Source organism: Pongo pygmaeus, chromosome 3 (genome assembly GCF_028885625.2).
Source record: "Pongo pygmaeus isolate AG05252 chromosome 3, NHGRI_mPonPyg2-v2.0_pri, whole genome shotgun sequence".
Classification (NCBI taxonomy): Eukaryota; Metazoa; Chordata; class Mammalia; order Primates; family Hominidae; genus Pongo; species Pongo pygmaeus.
The window spans coordinates 118,503,878-118,523,229 of NC_072376.2; the positions used below are offsets into that span (position 1 = coordinate 118,503,878).

A 19,352-nucleotide genomic window follows, 5' to 3' on the forward strand; every position below is an offset into this window, starting at 1 on the left:
TTCAGTGGACTTCATATATACAGGTTGAGCATCACTAATCCAAAAATCCAAAATCTAAAATGCTCCAAAACCTGGAACTTTTTGAGTGCTGACATGATGCAACAAGTGGAAAATTCCACACATAAGTACTTACCACAAACTTTGTTTTGAGCACAAAATTATTTAAAATGTTGCATAAAATTACCTTCAGGCTATTTGTATAAGGTATATGTGAAACATAAATAAATTATGTGTTTACACTTGAGACCCATCCCCAAGATATCTCATTATGTACTTGCAAATTTTCCAAAATGCAGAAAAAAAATTTCCGAAACCCAAAATACTTCCGGTCCCAAGCATTTCAGACACTCAACCAACATTCATGATGAGTGTAAGTATACACAGTTGTAATGATCTCCCTCAAACCCTAGCTCTTTTCTACCTAAAGACTTTTGCATCAGCAGTTCCATTTATATGGAGTGCTTTTTCTCTTGTTTCCCATGGCTAGCTTCTTCTTTTTATTCAAATTTCAATTCAGTTACCTGCTCAATGATGGCTTCAAGATTACCTAATATAAAATATTCACCTAGTCAATTTCAACCATATTATTCTATTTTAATTTCCTCCATATCATCACTTAATTTTTTATTATAAAACTCCCATCACTGGAATGTAAACATCACCCTTGTTCTCCATTGTTTCCAGCACTTTGATCAGGGCCAGGCATATAATAAGTGCTTTAAAAAAATTTGCTAAATTAATGAACTAGTCTGTTGAGGTTGTAATGAAAGAACCAGAGAAAAAGAGAGAGATTCAAAATTTCAGTTTCAGAAAAAATGCTTTCCCCTGCCCTACCTAGGCCCTAAACCAGTATACCTATTTCAGCAGACTCAGACTTCCCAACTGGTATAGTTTGAGTATAGTCTTGCTATTTTAGATCTTACATCCATTGTTACATAGGATAAGATATGGTCACCCACATGTCTCCTGTAGTGCAAGCTTTCTCTGCCTAGCCCTTTGTGTCTTTCCCTTTTCCTAAACCCTGCTGGCTGGAGCACTGCTAAACACTACTGCTGGCCAGGCATGGTGGCTCACACCTGTAATCCCAGCACTTTGGGAGGCCGAGGCTGTTGGATCACCTGAGGTCAGGAGTTCAAGACCAGCCTGGCCAACATGGCGAAACCTTGTCTCTACTAAAAATACAAAAATTAGCCGGGCGTGATGGCGTGCACCTGTAATTCCAGCTACTCGGGAGGCTGAGGCAGGAGAATTGCTTGAACCCTGGAGGTGGAGGTTGCAGTGAGCTGAGATCGTGCCATTACACTCCAGCCTGGGTGACTGAGTGAGACTCTGTCTCAAAAAAAATAAATAAATAAAAATAAAAATAAATTTAAAAAAATAAATACTACCACTGCTAGGTACCACCCATCAAATTAGACCTATGCAGATATCAATACTTTCCCAGATTGAGTCCTTTTTGAATATTAATTTGGATCACTGTTCCTACCCCTATCCATGCCTGTAGCTGGGTTCATTCCGAGAGTCTTTTTCTTTCCACCATCCCTTGCTGCTGTGATCCTAACATTCTTTACGGTTAGGCCCATAAAGTTAGGATCCTTAGAAAGGGAAAAGGAATGGTAGAACTGGAATGCAAAACTGCCTTTGTGGTTTATACAGACCCTATGTAACTTGTATGAATAGCCCTGCCTTTGAGTGTTAACTTTTAAGTTTAATAACCATTCTCTATTTTGATTATTGTCATAGTATTGAGCACTATTTCATGTGTAGATAGGTGCCCTAATAGATACTATTCAACGATGCTAATTCTTACAAAGCCAATATTATGGTATCTGTCTGATGCTCCATTGCCACATAAATAACCTCTGCAAAGCTTAATGCCTTTTCATAACAATTATTGATTTTATTCACAGTTCTGCAGTTTGTTTAGGGCTTGATGGGAAAGCTTGTCTGTTCTCCATACAGCATCAGCAGAGGAGGCTTGACATCTTAAAGCATACTTCTGTGTTCCAAGAGCAACCATCTCAAAAGACAAAAATTGGAAGCTGCCAGAAAAGAGCACCATGTTGTTTCTGTATTAGATAGGTCAAACAGTCATGAAGCTGAGATTTAATAACAGACATAGATGCCACCTCTAGATGGGAATACCATATTTTAATATAGTATTAATATTGCCAAGAATTTAGGGCCATGTCACCTTAGATATTCAGCATTTCATTTTTTAAGCAAAATAAAATATATGACAAAAAAAATCAAAGAAGAAAACCTATAAGGTCAGATCACAGTGGAAATTAGAACACCATGTGCACAAAAGAAGTATTTTTTTAAAAAATCACTTGACTCTGGGAAAGTTGGCATCATTTCAGACTACTACAGTGATATTTAACCTAATTACTGTGAAACATCAATTGGAAGCCAACTGAGGATTACTTGAATGGCCTCAAAAAGTTAACAAAACTATTAAAACACCTTACTGTTGTTAACTTAAGCCTCTGAAAAAGAGGGAAAAGAAGTAAATACCAAACTATTTTCTACAGTTAGCTTTTTTGTTTTAAAAACATTTCAGTTTGGTCTTGTGGGCAACTTAGACAATATTATGGACTTAAAATAACAACAACAAAACCCCAAAATGCCAGAGCAAAGTAATGTTTACTTTGTGTGGTGTAAATGGTATTTGGATGAAATGAAAATATATGTGTTCAATTAATTGTGGATTCTGGTATTCGGAAATTAAAAATTTTTTTTCATCTTAGAGAAAAAAATGGCAGGAATAAGAAGGTTTTACAATTTCTATTATTCACTGTATGTGAGCTCTTCTATAAACAAAGCAGAAGCTTTGACCTGGTAAGAAATGTGATTATACTTTCTTCAACTTTTGTCCCTCAACCCAACATCTTGCCTAAACAGTTTTTAGTTATTGACTTTTTAAAAGATGCTTTAGAATTAGATATGGAAGGGTGAAAGGTGCATGATATTTTTAGTCAGCATCTGCAGTACTATAACATGAAAGATCTTCCCAATCTATTTTCATTTCTTTCCTTCTGGATAATCCGATTTCGCAACAAATTGATTGCTCAACCTCTGCATATCACTTTTCAATAAAATCAAAAAGGTTGCTACAGTCCCAAGGTGGGGAAATGGTCTCTTTCTGGAAAGGGTGAGACCCAAAGGTCAGTTCATTAAACAGAGTGACTTAGGAGACCTCTAATGCCTTAGCAATATATTCTAAAATCCTGACATTTCGAAACTTAAATTGATCCTTTTCATTCATAAGCCAGCCCTTGAAAATTTTATTTAGAGGAAAAACTGAAGTAAAATACATTTTATGATTGACTCTGAATAATTAAATTTTTCCCTAAGATATAATTACTAGGGAATCACTCATTTCCCTGCTAGAAAGCACCTCATTTCCTTGAACGCTCACACATGAAAAAGACACCAGCATTGAAATTCTGACATCACAATTAATTAAAAGCATCTGTTTAAGACAGACGTAACAGATCATATTGAAAAGAAGACTGAACCTGACATTAAAAATCCTACTTTAGAGTCCCAGCTTCACCACTTACCAGTTGCATGTCTTTGAACAAGTGCAAAGTTTGAGCAACCTATTTAGTGATCAGTGTCCTCATTTGTAAAATAAGAAAAATGTCATCCACTCTAACAACCTGACAGAGTTTTGAGGTTAGATGGTGTATCAAATATGCAAGTGCTTAATATATTGCAAAGCATCATATAAGCAGAAAGTATCCATCATTTTAGGAACTTTAATGAAACATATATGGATTTTTGTAAGTTGTGGCTGTTAAAATTTCTTTTAAGAACATTGTACAATGTGATTAATAAAATACATTTTCTAAGCACAAATATAATGTTTTGTACTAATTAAACAAACTATATGCTCATTAAGGATAGAAACTAAGAGTTATATATCTTTACATCTCTAACAGTTTAGAGAACAGTTCTATATAAGCCAAGTTAGTTGCTTGATGTGTTGAATGAATGATGGAGAAAGATACTTATGAGGTCATTATTCCTCAATTTGGAAGTATAAATTAGCCTTTTTTAACATTATGAATTCCAATGAATTCTGCTCTCTTTTTAGTTAATTATTGAATACTCTAATAGTATATGTAACAAAATTATAAGAGTAAAAATGCCATCACACTGTTAAGTTGTTGATGATTTCATAGACTGAACTGTGGGGTTTGTGAATGGGGAAGAGTATCAGATTATTAGTATCCACTGTTAGAAGAAAATTGTCACATTGAGGTCAGTGCAGCTAAGAGGATTAGTGATAGTAGCCTCCAACTGGCTTTAAAAATGTAAAATTAAAATAACTATTCTGGATTTTTTGTATTTTCAACAAGTTATCACCAAAATTTAAACAAAGTTGCCCTAACCTACAGTGTAAACTTTATGTTGCTGCCTAATTTCATGTATTTTCTCAGGAGTTTCTTTAGGAATTCTGTTCTTCCATTCTAGCTTTTGAAGTCTACTTACACAGCTTTAAATGGCTGTTTTCTTATTCTGTCACAAAAGTTTTCAGAAACTTTTCTATCCCTACTTAAAATACTGTTTTATAGTTGACTTGTTTTACTGTTTTGACAAATGCATGCATAGCATCGACATCTAACGTATTTTTACACTTAGTACCTGCAAAAACTAGCATAATGCCTTGAAATGCAGTTTGTCATAATTGCAGAGAAAACTCATTCATTAAACTTTTATTGAGAACCTTTTATGTGCTTATCAGTCTCCTGGTAATCTTTTCATTTAATTGGACCCAAGTTTATGCAGTTCCAGGAAAAAATATTCGTATCTATTTCAGGGAGACAGAAGCAATTTCAGCTAACGGTTTTTTGGGGAGTTATTTTAATGAATTATACTTAGGTATCATTTTATAATAAGTCGTTTCACTGGTTAACAATAATAGACTTTATAGTATAAAAGATTTGTTATTTTGGGTAGTAACAACGAGCCTGAAAAAGTAACTTTTTTCTCTTTTGTCTTGAAAAAAATTGTTATTGACAAAAGTAAGAGATGTTTTAAATTCATCCTGGAATAAGGAAAGGTGATGGGGTTCCTAAAGTTTTAAAGCAAGGAGATAGGTTTTAAGCAAAGGGAACTAACTCATAAGGTGTGATAAATTCAAAGAAATGTCACTTGTGTAGAGAGGCTGGAACAATGGGCAAATATTGAAAGCAGCAGATGAGGTTAGCAAATTAATCAGAGCCCAGATCATTAAAGGCCTTGCTTTCTTGCCAAGACATCAATATTTTTTTCTTAAGGCAGAGAGGAGCCTGTAAAGGTATTTAAGCAAAGGAGAGATACTTTAATGGGTACATTTGGAAGGGACTTTAGTAATATACTGAGGAAAAGCATGCTCAGTGATTAGCTATGTAACAGCGAGACAGAATGTGGTGAGCATAGTGCATCAGGGGTATAACAAGGGAAGAGGAGCCTGAGAAGGAGAGTGAGGAGAATTTAATAGGGGTTCAAAAGATTTCTTGATCTAGAACACTGGGGTTCAAAATGATTTAATGAGTTCAATTGATTCCATTTTATTTTTTAATTAAATCACTTAATGGCAGAGAGCATCAATGGGGTCCAATGCTCCAGATAATTTTATGGACAATCCTATCTAATTTGAGGATATACTATATCCAGAATAAAAATGATGCAGACTAACATTATAAAAGAACACCTTAGTTGGTAATAATGTAAAATTAACAGTGCTGTCTATTCAGATTGAACTTGTCCCTAAGCAGCTCTAAGCACATTAAATATGAAAGCAAGGCCATGTTTTCGGTAAGACACGGAGAGGCAAACAACAAGCAATGTCATTTCCTATCTGGCACTGTCTGCCTGTATTTTCGTGTCAATCTCATATTCTACTACTTCCCCCATTGATCTCTCATTTTTAGGTGCAAGTGAGTTAATTGTAGTTTTCTCCTAAATATGTCATATTGTTCTTGGCATGCCTTCCCCATCCCCATTCTATCTGGTAAGTTTCTGATCCTCAAATGCCCAAGTCTCTGTAAAGGCCATTCTAATGTCTCAAGACATTTCTATTTTATCTTCAATGCACATACTTTTGCACATAATTAACACACACCTTCTTCTTAAATACCCTGTTAACTTCTTAAGAACAGAAACTATGTCTTCTTATTCATTTCTGTTGAGATGCGTCCTCTGCATATAGATGAGTATTGGGCATATAAGTAGGTATCTTACTTATTGTTCCAAGCATGAAAACCATAGCAACTATGGGGATAGAACCTCGGCTTTGCTGTTGATTGCCCTATAAAGCATGATAAATGACCATTCATCAGCTTGTCTTTCTTAATGCTGTTAATCAGACCTCTTTTGAAAACATTAACATTTGTGGTTGTCGCCTTCCCTCTCACCTGTTCAAGGTTCTATTAGTGCCACCTTGTCTATTCAGTTGTCTTATACCTTCTTTAAAAGAGTGGTGTATACAACATTGATCTCTGTTGAAAAAATTTGCTTTTGCTCTTGATTTTTTTACCTTTTTGGTGTGTTTTTAAGCTCTAAACATAGTTTTAGCCTTCTTTGTCTCCATATTTAAAAAAAAAATCACAGAATACTGTTGGTGTGCTATATCTCAAACAAATGTTTTGAAAACAAAACAGCAAAAGAATATTTAGTAAAGACATCTAATGAGTATCCACGCACTCTTTTATAAGTAAGTTATAACTTGTAAGATACTTGTTATTTTAAGCTAAGAAACAAAAAATTAAGAGCTGCCTGATTTGGGACATAAATTACTACACTGAATATGTGTGCTGGTGGTACATGTACATATTTTCCAGTGATTTTTTTTTTCATTATGTGATGCTTTGGATGAACCAAAAATGCTGGTGTTTTAACATGGCTTCCCCCTTGCTTAAAAATTGGCTCCTTTACCTCTGTACTTTCTTTTCTGGCAATGCAAACCACACTGAAGTGTCTAATCAAGAACCTCCTAACTGGAATTAGACAAAGAAAAAACTCATTTGCAGAAGAATTGCATGCAGAACAAATGACATCATTTGTATTAAAACATTCTACACTTAGATTTCTTTTTCCGTGACACTAAAGATCCATCGTTTTTAGTCAAGCTAAAAATAGATTGTAATTATATGCTTGTAAATAATGTCTCAGGCACAAGGATACTGAATAAAAATAGAAAGTAGGATTTGATTTTTAATTTAATACTGTATCCCAAAATACCACTTCTTTACCTTGTTGAATATATTTGAGATCCTGCTCATATTTCCTGGAGCTTCGTAATATTTATAAAACTAGAATGGGGAAAGAGAATGCTTTATTAGAGGTAGCTTTTCCATAAAGCATCTGAGCACCATGCTGCTGTATTTTTAGCTCAATCTCTGTGAATATTGTGTGCAGCGTATGGTCTCTCAACTTAAACACAATCCTGAAAAGTACCTCTTTGCTTTCAGCCTTCATTTCTACATGTATTTTTTTATATGCAAAGATGCAGTATTAGCAAGAAAAATAGATCTCCATCAGCATTTGCTTTTGAAACAGACCTAAGGAAGTTAGGTAATTCTAAATTTCTAATAAAAATGTGGTATAGAACTTGATATTAGATATTCCATTTAATAATTTTTTTCCTATCTCCTTATTCTTAACAAAAACATTCCTTTTAACTTTCTTTTATGAAAATTCTTTGACTAGGAACTGTTAAGAAATCTACAAACAGAGCAAAGACAGAAATGCTCGTGCTCATTCCTTACTTCATGGTGGCTCCATTTAATAGCGGTATTTTTTACTCTAGGTCTCTGAAGAGCCTCAAAGGACTTTTCTTTTTGCCTTCTGACACCTCCTTTCCTCCCCTCTTCTTGTTCTTATTCTTTCTCCTGCAAATTAAAACTGCATTGCCATAAAAATATAAGGCATATTTGGATGAATAGAAGGATGGATAGAAGTATGATAAATCAAGTATAGTAAGTTGTTAATGGTAGAATTTCGGTGGAGGGTATAAAGGCATTCACTCTAAGATTCTTTCAGTTTTGCTAGATGCTTGAAAGCTGTCATGACAAAAATCTCTTAGGAGTGGTTACCCATGAAGGGTGGGATTACAGCTTTTACTTATTCTGTGTTTAAATATTGTACACTTATATTATTAGAGAAAAATGAAGATAGTTCTTTTAAAAGCGACATGAATCTGTCTTCACGAATGAAGTCATCAGAGTATTGACTTAACTGTTCTTCATATTTGAAATTTACATTCATCCATGGTAAATAATTAAGGATGTGACAAAAGAATCAGCTGTGTATGATGCTCACATCATTACAATAGGAAATTGGGTACTTCAATTATAGTGTATATATAGTCAATGGAATACTATGCAGCCATTAAAATATATAGATAGGAAGAAACGCATTGACATGGAAAGATATTTATAATATTTCATATTTTGTAATATAACATTTTATATTTTATACCTAGCTAGAACACATAAAATTTATGAATATAACTGAAAGTAACCATACATATACATAAAATGTTATCGCTGAATTATGATGCTATAAATTTTTTATATAGTTTTTTTATTTACATTTAAAAATCTTTCCTAAAATAATATTTTCCTGTGCTTTTTAACTTAGTAACATAAGAGAGAAGGAAAACAGAAAAGAGAAGAAAAGAGAAAGGTCATGCCATTTTTCTGGGAAAAAGGAGCAAGGAAACCTTAGTATGTTTAATTTTTTATCAAACCAAAAAGATTATCGGGATTTTCCCTTTTATCTATATCATGGAAATCTGGTGTCTTACATTTTCTTAATTTTGCTCTTGTAAAGAATGCACTTGAAATATGTAAAAACAAATAATTTCATTCATTCTTCTGAAGATATTTTCATGGATTTGACTAGCGGTTTTGAAAGGAAAGTTAAGATGTTTTTATGTTGTGGGGCCCCAGGCATTTCATACTTGGAAATGCTCTATCTTGAATCTCTAATTGCATTATATTTCTATCTGACTCACGAGGAAAGGAAGCTTCAAAGCAGAAAACAGAAAATCCAATTTCTCCCTAAATACAGTAACCATTGATATATTTCAGACAATGTAACACCTCTGTTTCAAGGTTTCCCACTGTCCTACACAGAAGAATCAAGAGTTCAAGGATGTGCCAATTAAGCGATAAAAATATTTTTACTTATTATGGATCTCTCTATAAGGAGATTAAGCAATGTGTTGAAATTAGGTACTCTTTACAACATGTCTCTGAAAAAAGATAAAGGGAGAAGACAATTACTGTTATTTTTTCCATTCTGCCAACTTTAATTGGACACTTGGTTTATGACCCTAAACTTAGTGTTTCAGTTATTGTTTCCACGCTTTAAAAGACATACTTTTCCCCATAGATTTTCTTTCAATGGCTATTGAAGGAAATGTTGAATGGACATAAAAGTAAAACAAGCAAAAATAAAGTTCATCTCGGGTTCTAGTCCTCTAGCCCTCATAGTCTGTTACATGGAATTCATCATTTATTCTTTTATATGTATGTATGTGTGTGTATGCTCCTTCCCCTCCTCCTCCTCTATGCTGGTAGTCTATTTTAAGCATGTCTTCTTGTTCCCTCAAAATATGTAATGTTTTGTGGTCTTCATCTCTTGTCTTTCTCAGGTAAAATGTCCAGTGATCGAGCTTTGAGGAAGCAGCAACAGTTGAACAACCTTGTCTATGTGGTAACAAATCAGGCCAAACCTGGTGACAGAATTGTGGATTTCTGCAGTGGTGGGGTATTTTATCTCTCCTTTCATCCTTTTTAGTCTTTCTAAGATTATGAGACTTTTCTATATTACATTCAAGATCACGTTTTTATTTGGCAAGATTGTGGTTTCAGAATGAGGAAAAGCTGTGGGGACCAAAACTAACTTGTTTGTCTTACTGACTTTTTCAGGGCCATGTTGGAATTGTCCTTGCTCACATGCTGCCATCATGTCAGGTAAAGCCAGAATAAGAGATAAAAGGAAATATTTTAAAATTATACAGTTCAGCTAGCCAAATTTAGTTTATCCCTGCTCTTGGAGTTTCTAATCACTCACCCAAGTCAAATATGTGGTACAGGCATTGTCTTTTCTTTGAAATAAACTTCCAAGACTCAGAATCTTAAGGAAAAAAAAGTAAAGTAAGATCATAAAACAGTTATCAATTTTTAAAAGAGGTTTATAGGTTTAAGTAATTTTTCAAAGGAATGGCTATTTTATTGCTAAATAAAATAATTATGATTCAACTAGTTTAATTTTCCATATAATTTTAAGTGGAAATATTGACCTCTGAAACTTGCTGAGCATGTTCTTTTGGTATCTTGATTTTGATCCATTGCATCAAAATTATTAACAATAGCAAAATTTTTTAAAGCAAAAAAAAAAAAAAAAAAAACCAAAACCTACCATACTGATCCATCAAGTGCTTTGCTTTTCTTGTTCTCATTAAGTCATTGTCCATATGGATGCTAATTGTTGCAGATTTTAAAAATGCAAACACAATTTATCCCTTGCTTTCATTCAATATTGTATCATAAATGTTTTTCCCTGTTGCTAATAGTTTTACGTATCATCATATTTCGGAGACTACCAAATATATTTTCAAGTAAATATATCATAATGTATTCAATCATTGCCACAATTTGTTAGAATTTTGTGCTGATTTTAGTCTTCTGCCATGTTAAATCAGTTCCTCACTGTGACCACTTTTTAGCATAAAAGTCTGTTTGTTTTTGTTTTTGTTTTGTTTTTAATACAAACTCAACTGCAACAGAGTCTTTGCTTGTGAGCTCTCTGGAAGGTGTGAACTAGTTATAGTGAATACTTCCAGAAGAAAAAAAAATGTGGAAGAACTAATAGACTGGCCAGAATAACATGTAACAGAATGATGATGAGGGGACAGGGAATAGCATTCTTTTATTTTTCTTTTCTTAGAGAATAAACAGGAAAATAAATAAGGAATCCTGGGAGAAGAGGCAGGTGTTTGTTTTATTATTAAGTAACGCAATAATTTTGTGATTGAGTAGGAGGAAGAGAGCTCACAGAGTAAAATTCTGAGAAGCAGAGTCAGGGATGTAATATCTTTTCTTCCCTTATTAATATTTCTGGAAGCTTAGAAAGGTTGAAACCAAAAATGAGTAATCTTGTCTAGAATAAAGTCAGGAAAGCCTTTCACACCAAGTATAGTCTAACAGGTTTTTCAAACGGATTTTTTCTTACAGACAAGCATAAGAACAAAATAAGAACTAGGAATGATAGTGATGAAAGTGACTTAATTCTTTTCATTTTTCTCCATTCAAACCATCTTCTCTGCCTAGATTATCACTGGAGTCTCCTAACTGGTTTCTCTGCCCTCTGGCCTTGTTCCCACCAATCCATACCATACATTACAGACTACTAAAACTTCTTTTATCCTAAATGCATGATCTGGTTTCGGTTTACCTCTCCAGCCTCATTTTCACCCTTCACACCCTGTCCCCCCATCGCCACTATCACCATGACACACATTGTGCCCTGGAAATTGTGTACCAATTTTCTCAGTTCTTCAAACATGCCATATTCTTTCTCATCTTGGGCCTTCATATGTTTCTCTCCCTAAAATACTCTTCCATGCCCCCCAGACTGATTTGTATTCATTTTTTAGGCCTCAGTTAATATGTTACTTACCCATGAAAATAGTCATCAAGTTTGAGTGCTCCCATTGACATTGTTTGTCTTTCATTTAACGCTTATCACACGGTATTATTATTATTTTTTGATGTTTTGGTTTTGGTTTTTTTGTTTGTTTGGTTGGTTGATTGGTTGGTTGGGTTTTTTTTGAGACAGATTCTCCCTGCGACGCCCAGGCTGGAGTACAGTGGTGCGATCTCAGCTCACTGTAACCTCTGCTTCCTGGGTTCAAGGGATTCTCCTGCCTCTGCCTCCCAAATAACTGGGACTACAGATGCACACTACTACACCCGGCTAATTTTTGTATTTTTAGTAGAAACGGGGTTTCACCATATTGGCCAGGCTAATTTCAAGTTCCTGACCTCAAGTGATCCGCTTGCCTCGGCCTCCCAAAGTGTTGGGATTACAGGCGTGAGCTACCACGCCCGGCCCACGCTGTATTATTATTGCTTGTTTCACTTGTATCACTATGCTTCAAAGCTATATCACTATAGTTCAAAGACCTTTCATTTTTCCTTTCTGTACCAGATTATGTGACATACTTCCTGCCACAGAATAGAGGCTCAATATAATACGTTCTACATTATTAAAGCTATGAAATATAGTAATAATACTTTGCCTAATGTCTGAATTATGTAACTAAATATACTATTGTTTTCTGGGTAAAATCTAGGTTACATTAATAGAAAACAAGGAATTATCATTAATTCGTGCTAAGAAGAGAAGTGACGAACTGGGTTTAAGCAACATTTGGTTCATTCAAGCAAATATGGAATATTTTACTGGGATGTTTAATATTGGAGTAAGTAATCAAGTAATTTCAATTTCTTTAATTAGCTAAATAAGAAAAATTGCATGCCTTAGAGTAAATAAAAAAGATAATTTTGTGTTCTTTGCTAAACAAATTTATAATTTTGTATACTTATATTATCTATGAAATATAGCATATTAATGAATATTATTTTATTCATAGCACTTCGTCATTACATAATAGAGATAACATTGGCTCCTCTATCAGACCAGAACTTTGTTTTCTTCACTACAGAATCCCCAGTAGCAAGTGCTGAAAACTGGTTAATAATTGAATAATTGATTCTGATGAACATGACTAGCCTTGGTTTATTCTGCATTTTTAGAAGACAATGAAGGAAAAGAAAAAAGAAAAGAAAAATAACTTGTTAGTAATCTCTAAATACAAGCATTGCCTTGTGATTTTTTTTAGCTAAGATTTTATATTTACATGTATTTTCAGGTTCCAAGAGAGAAAGTATATTGATCATGTTTCTAAACCTTTGGATCAAATTGTTATTATTTGATATTATGAAAAATCCCTAAGATATGTAATTCTGCCTGATCATTAAACCCCAGGGTTTTATTATTTCTTGTAGACTTTGAGTTTTATGAACATGTTAGTGTCGCTGCTATTTCTTATATTTGCTTTAAATAATTTTTTTTCTGATTTTGATAGGAATATACATTTTGATAGTAATACAGAAAAATACATAGTAATATAAAGAAGAAATAACCTATATGCCTACTATCAAGTGATAAATACTATCAAAAATCTTTAGTTTTTATATATTTATGCACTCATATAAGTGCATATTTTACACATATGTGAACACTGTTAAGACAATACTACATAGATCCTGCATTGACTGAATACTGTTAAAAATCTTTTACCTACTTTTTAATCATACATTTTTTCTCATTGTTATAATGCAGTTATTACTATGATGGATATTTTATGCATCCTTTAAGAATTTCGATGCATTTGCCAAACCACTTTCCAGGAAGGTTCTTACTGACATCCTTTCTAATTACATAAGTTCATATAAACATGCGGTTGTCTAGGTAGAACTTTTATCAACTTATATAATTCAGACCTTTTATAGTATTTCTGATTTTTACCCAGTGAAGTTTATTTCTTAAATATTGACTACTGCAAATTTGGGGGTTTATTGTAATTTTTTTCAACCTAAAAAGTATGCTATTTATTTCCTTTGTAGACACGATCTACAGTTTACTTCTCTTTTTATAAGCCTCGCTGTTAATAAGGAAATTCAGGAAAATGTAGACATGTAATCTAGAAAATTCAAATTAAAAATATACCTGTGCAGCTTTAACTTTACATAAATGTTGAGGTAAAGTTTAGAGCTTCTCCCATGAAACAAGCCATTAAACCAGTCCAGATATTACCAGTATACCAGACAGAATGGTAGCAAGTAAATGTGGACGGCTACCCATTTATTTACCTCACAAAGCATGGAATTTCCAGCCTATGTCTGTTCCATCTGTCTCTTGGCCCTTCATGACTTATAGATGCTAAATCACTCTAGCATATTCTTGTAACTTCCAAGTGTATAATTTACTAACGCCACCTAAAAATGTATATATCTCTTTGGAAGTGAAATTTTTCTCTACATTTCATAATACATCTATAATGGCTTTTTTTCCTTTCATAATTACCCTTGTCAAGGTGTATAGAAAATGGATTAAAATTGCTTAGAAGGTTAAATTAAAAGTAGATTCACTCTGAAGAGAATAATTTGCCTAGGAGAGTAATAGAGGTATTGTCACTAGGTAAATCAGACTAAATGCATCAGAGGTTCTAACTCCTGTGTTAAATGCATTCCAGTATACACACAAAAAAATTTAAAAAATATTGTGGCTAGAGAGGAAAGCAGAATAATCAGATATTGGAAATGCATTAAAACTGCATAAATTCATGGTTTTGTGATATTTCAATAAGGGCTTAGTTAGCATTTATCTTTGCTTAGTAAATGCTTTATTTTTTTCATTTACTATTTTTCTTTAGATATAAAAATTAATAGTATAAACAAGATTTTAATGAAAGAATTTTAAAAGACTTAGAAACAACTAAGTCTTTTTAAATTATTAAATTTTATAATATGTGTATTAGTACCCATGCTCTCAAACAATATTACAAATATTTATTTGCAAATAGTATTACATAAAGGGTCAAGACTACGGAAAAATGCTCATTTTGCATTAAAACCAAAAACTGTATCAAGGCTAAACAGCCTGCCACCAACATGTTTAGTTGGAAAATTTCAACAATAACAAACAGTCATTTCAACCAGATGATAAGGTACTGATTTCTAACAGTATTGGTGAATCGTTTCTGATCATCAACATGTATATGAAAATCTCAAAAGTTTTATTTTCTAGTTATTGGTATTTGCTTTTTGCTATTTTGCCCACAATATAATTTTTAATTATTGTTTATGACTCATAAGTGCTGACTACTTAATTATAAGCTCATTTCTATTTATGTATGTATGTTAGTGTACAATTAAAAGAAGCATGTGCAATTATAGACTGTAATTCGGTAACATTTTTGATGAGTAATTATATAATCCTTGTTTTAAAAGATAAGGACCTTGAGAAATTATATATTCTGCAGGCATGCTTTTTAAAAATCATTAAGGCAAAATAGGGGACTTCTGAGATGGAAATAGCAGATAGAGGTATTTCAACCCCGCTTCTCCCCAAAAAAGTTCAGACCCCCAAATAACAAGAACAAGAATCAGAAAAATCAAACTCTATGATGAAGCTATAGTCAACATTCTATAACTTGAATCACAATATGAAGTGTGAAGATGAAAAGCAGATTGAAGAAAACTGGTAAGTTATTGAGTAGAGGAGAAGGAAGATAAAATTTAAATGCATGCCAGGCAGAGTGGCAAGAAGGCTATCAGGACACAAACCACTTTGCTCCCACAGAATCCCAGAAAAGTTTAGGAATTCAGAACATCAGAAACCTCAGAGGAAATGAATAGGGAGGGACTGAAATCGTGTTTAATTAAAAATATTAGAGACAAGATTCCTGCTCTCATCTTGTTGTAAACAAGAAACTACCTCACCCCAACTCCTAAGAGAGACAGGAAGTTTATTCTATAGAAGAAACTGAACCAGAGAGGCACCAAGTATAGAGATATCAGGCATAGAGAAGGGCAATGGTGATGTGCCATACCAAGAATAAGAACTAAATGAGAATCTGCATACTGAAGGATAGATCTCTTCCCTACCCATCTGCCTCCTAATTCCAGAACCACAGAAACCAGGATCATTTCTACAATCACCAGGATTAAAAGATTCCCCTCTGTAGAAGCAGAACTGTCCCCAGAGAAAAGAACTACAGATACTGCAGCTATAATTAAAAAAAAAAAAAAGAAAGGCACCTGTCCAGGCTTTTTGATCACCCAATCAGTAGTGAAGCCCACCAGTTTTCAAAGCCTTACTCTTTCATTCAGAACTTCCAATCAACTTTTTAGTGGTTTACTCTTTAATATAAACAGCTAAAGGAATACCAAACATGGAAAACTTCCAAAATGGAAGATAGAGACCTGTATTAGTCTGTTCTCACACTGCTAATAAAGACATACCCAAGACTGGGTAATTTATAAAGAAAAGAGGTTTAATTGATTCACAGTTCCACATGGCTAGGGAGGTCTCACAATCATGGAGGAAGGCGAATGAGGAGCAAAGTCACGTCTTACATGGCGGCAGGCAAGAGCGTGTGTGGGGGAACTCCCCTTTATAAAACGATCAGATTTCATAAGACTTACTCACTCTCATGAGAACAGCATGGGAAAGACCCACGCCCATCATTCGGTTACCTCCCACTGGGTACCTTCCATGACACGTGGGAAATATGGGAGCTACAATTCAAGATGAGATTTGGGTAGGGACATAGTCAAACCATATCAAGACCAAAGCAACAAACATAATAAAGGGTCTTAGTCAGGGAGAGACTAGAGAAGATAATACATTGGTGAAACAAGGATATAATAAAAAAGAAAAAGAGGGAATGATCAGAGAACAAGAAAGGACGTCTTGAAAAATAAAAATATGTTAGTCAAAATTGAAAACAAATTAAAAATTAAGAGATAAAGTATTTTTTTAAAGAAGTATAGGATACCACTTGAAAAAAATAGAACTTAAAAAAAAAAAAAAGAAGAAGAAGAAATGAAACTGGAAAGAAGCAAATTTTTTAAATTAGAGATTTAGTCCAGGAATCAAATACCTCAGTAATAGCAGGACCAGAAAAAGAAAACTGGTAAATGGTGGGGAGGAAAACATCAAAGAAAATACAGGAAAATGTGTTAATAATTAAGAATGCATTTCTCTTGATAAAGTTAGCTTACAAAATGGCCTAAGCCAAGGCACATTGTGAAATTTCAGAACACCAAGGGTGAACAGATTTTCCCATCTGTTTCCACAGAGGGAAAAAAAAATAGTGATATACAATAATTTAGAATCAAAATGCTATCACACTTCTTAATAGTAGTGTGGAAGGCTCAGTGACAGTGAAACAATATCTCAAAAATTCTAACAGAAAACTTCTAATCTAAAATTCTATAGCTAATCTAAATTCTATAGAATCTAAAATTCTATAGCTAATCCATCAATCTAGTAAAAAAAAGTAAAATAAAGAAAAATTCGACAGTCAAGATCTCAATAAAATGTACATTGTACATACCCCTTTTCAGCAAGCTACTAGATAATGTGCTTCATTAAAATATAAAGTAAATAAGAAAAGGATTAAGTGGTATCCAATACAAGAGAAAAATTTTTAGTATCATGGGAGAGGGAAGTCTTAGGGCAAGAGCTGGGCAACAGGCCTAGAAAGCATTGAGTCCATATTTTAGTAAAACGTCAGAAAGCCCAGGAAAGATGTCTCTAGGAAAGAAAAATGGAGCTGACCAATTATTTGAAAGTTTTCAAACAGTGGAAAATTACATTGTAGAGCATTTTGCAGAGCTTTTGAGTAGGGAACGACTTGGATGTTAAAAAAACAAGCAGAAACCCTGATACCCAGCACACTTCCCTCGGCAGTCAAAGATGGAAAAAGGGAAGATAGTGTATAAATGTGCCAAAAAAAAGCCAAAAGCTCTTGTCTCCTAGTAGAAAGATAATAAATAATGTCTAATATTTACAAATCAAGAGATATCAATATACATTCATCATATAGAAAAACAGATTTTCAGGAAGTAAACCAATGAATTGAACAGCATTGACTTTGGTACACAGATTTTCTTTCAGTGGTGTGGCAGTGTGTACAAAAAAGGGACTTTTAATATAATTGCATACCTTTTAGCATTATTTGAATTTTAAAGCTGATTACCTATAATATTGTATGAAAGTTTTAAAAGAGGGGAAACAAGAGTACACAGGTGGGACTAGCCTGCTTCTCTGTCTAAGGTATCTATAGTTAAGAATCCTTCTTCGAAAAGCAACGCCAGAGAGAATGATTGGGCTGGGGCAAGTTTAGAGATCATTCAGTTCAACCTTCTCCTTTTACAGGTAGAGAATTTGAGGCCACAAGAAAGGAAGAGTGACCTAGCAAGTTAATGTGGGGGCTGGGTCTAGAAGTCCAGTCAGTGACTCCCTGTTTACTTACATATCTAAAGAAAAGAGTAAATAGAGCATAGAGAACTAAAAAAAGAAGTTTGGAGTCAGACACATTGAGCTTAAATCTTGGCTCTTTGTTAAAAAAAAATTACAATTATTTCTCTTACTTGGAGCAATATTGACCAATTTTTGTTTAAGAACTCTGCTTGTTTTTGTGTGTTCACATCTCTTGCTCATTTTACTCTCACTTTATTGGGCTTTTTCTTTCTTCTTAGAAGTTTGTTATATATTAAGAATATAAGCCTTTTGTTTGTGCTGTAAGTTGTCAATCCTTTCCCTACTTTGTCATTTGTCTTTTTACTTATGGTTTGGTTTTCTGCCAGTCTCTACTAAAAATACAAAAATTAGCTGGGTGTGGTGGCAGGCAGCTGTAATCCCAGCTACTTGGGAGGCTGAGGCAGGAGAATTGCTTGAACCCTGGAGGCAGAGGTTGCAGGGAATCGAGATCACACCGTTGCACTCCAGCCTGGGTGACAAGAGTGAAACTGCATCTCAAAAATAAATAAATAAATAAAAATAAATTTTATTTTGTCAGATTTATTAACCTTACCCCTTATTGCATGTAGATTTTTAGCTTAGTTAGGAATTACTTCCCATTCCCCTTGGTTGTGCAGGAATTTACTCATATTTATTGCATTTTAAATCTCTAATGCATTCAAAATTTATTTCCTATGTGTGATGAGAGGAAAAGATCTAATTTTTATTTTTTTATATGGCTGTCTGGTTAACCAAACATTACGTATTAAAAAGTCCATCTTTTCTCCCTGGTTTGAAATACCACCTTTATTGTATGATAAATTTCCATATCCAATGGTTTTTTTGGTCTGTATCTCTCTTCATTATTTGCCTGTTATTTCTGAGTTTCATTTGATAACAGTGAAAACTAGGAGTATGTGATGCAGTAAAACCTTTTCGACCGAAAACCTATTATTAGTAGACAATTATTACATTATCTATAAACTATTATATAAATAGTTATTCAAGTTACTTATTTTGTTTAAATGAAGGAAATAAACTCACTTTTTTGCATGTAGTGAAAGGAATGTGAACCTAAGTAAAGAGAGACTTATAAAAGTACATTTTCTAAACTCTTTTTTGCTCAGAGCCTGAAGAGGTTTTGTAGAGAAGCCGCCTGATACATGGCGTCAGGCTTTGAGGTCAGCATCCTGCCCCTCAGTAGCTGTTTTGTTGTGGGCAAGTTCTTAATTTCCCAAGACTTCATTTCCTCG

General features: G+C 33.7%; 1 protein-coding gene and 1 long non-coding RNA gene across 5 annotated transcripts in view; one reads left to right on the forward strand and one right to left on the reverse strand.

Moving 5' to 3' along the window:
• GSTCD (glutathione S-transferase C-terminal domain containing) overlaps window positions 1-19,352 on the forward strand; it is a 140,434-nt gene that overhangs the window by 107,205 nt on the left and 13,877 nt on the right. For all 4 annotated transcript variants that reach the window (XM_054484499.2, XM_054484504.2, XM_063663956.1 and 1 more), the window contains 3 exons: window positions 9,653-9,768; window positions 9,930-9,974; window positions 12,359-12,487. In XM_054484499.2, coding sequence (XP_054340474.1) covers window positions 9,653-9,768; window positions 9,930-9,974; window positions 12,359-12,487 — 290 coding nt within the window. The remainder of the gene's footprint in view (window positions 1-9,652; window positions 9,769-9,929; window positions 9,975-12,358; window positions 12,488-19,352) is intronic.
• LOC129034817 (uncharacterized) lies at window positions 1,877-13,912 on the reverse strand. Its single transcript, XR_008502025.1, has 5 exons — window positions 13,798-13,912; window positions 10,075-10,137; window positions 7,761-7,883; window positions 7,245-7,304; window positions 1,877-2,042 (listed from the first exon to the last, which is right to left on the reverse strand). It is a non-coding gene; the product is annotated as an uncharacterized LOC129034817 (long non-coding RNA).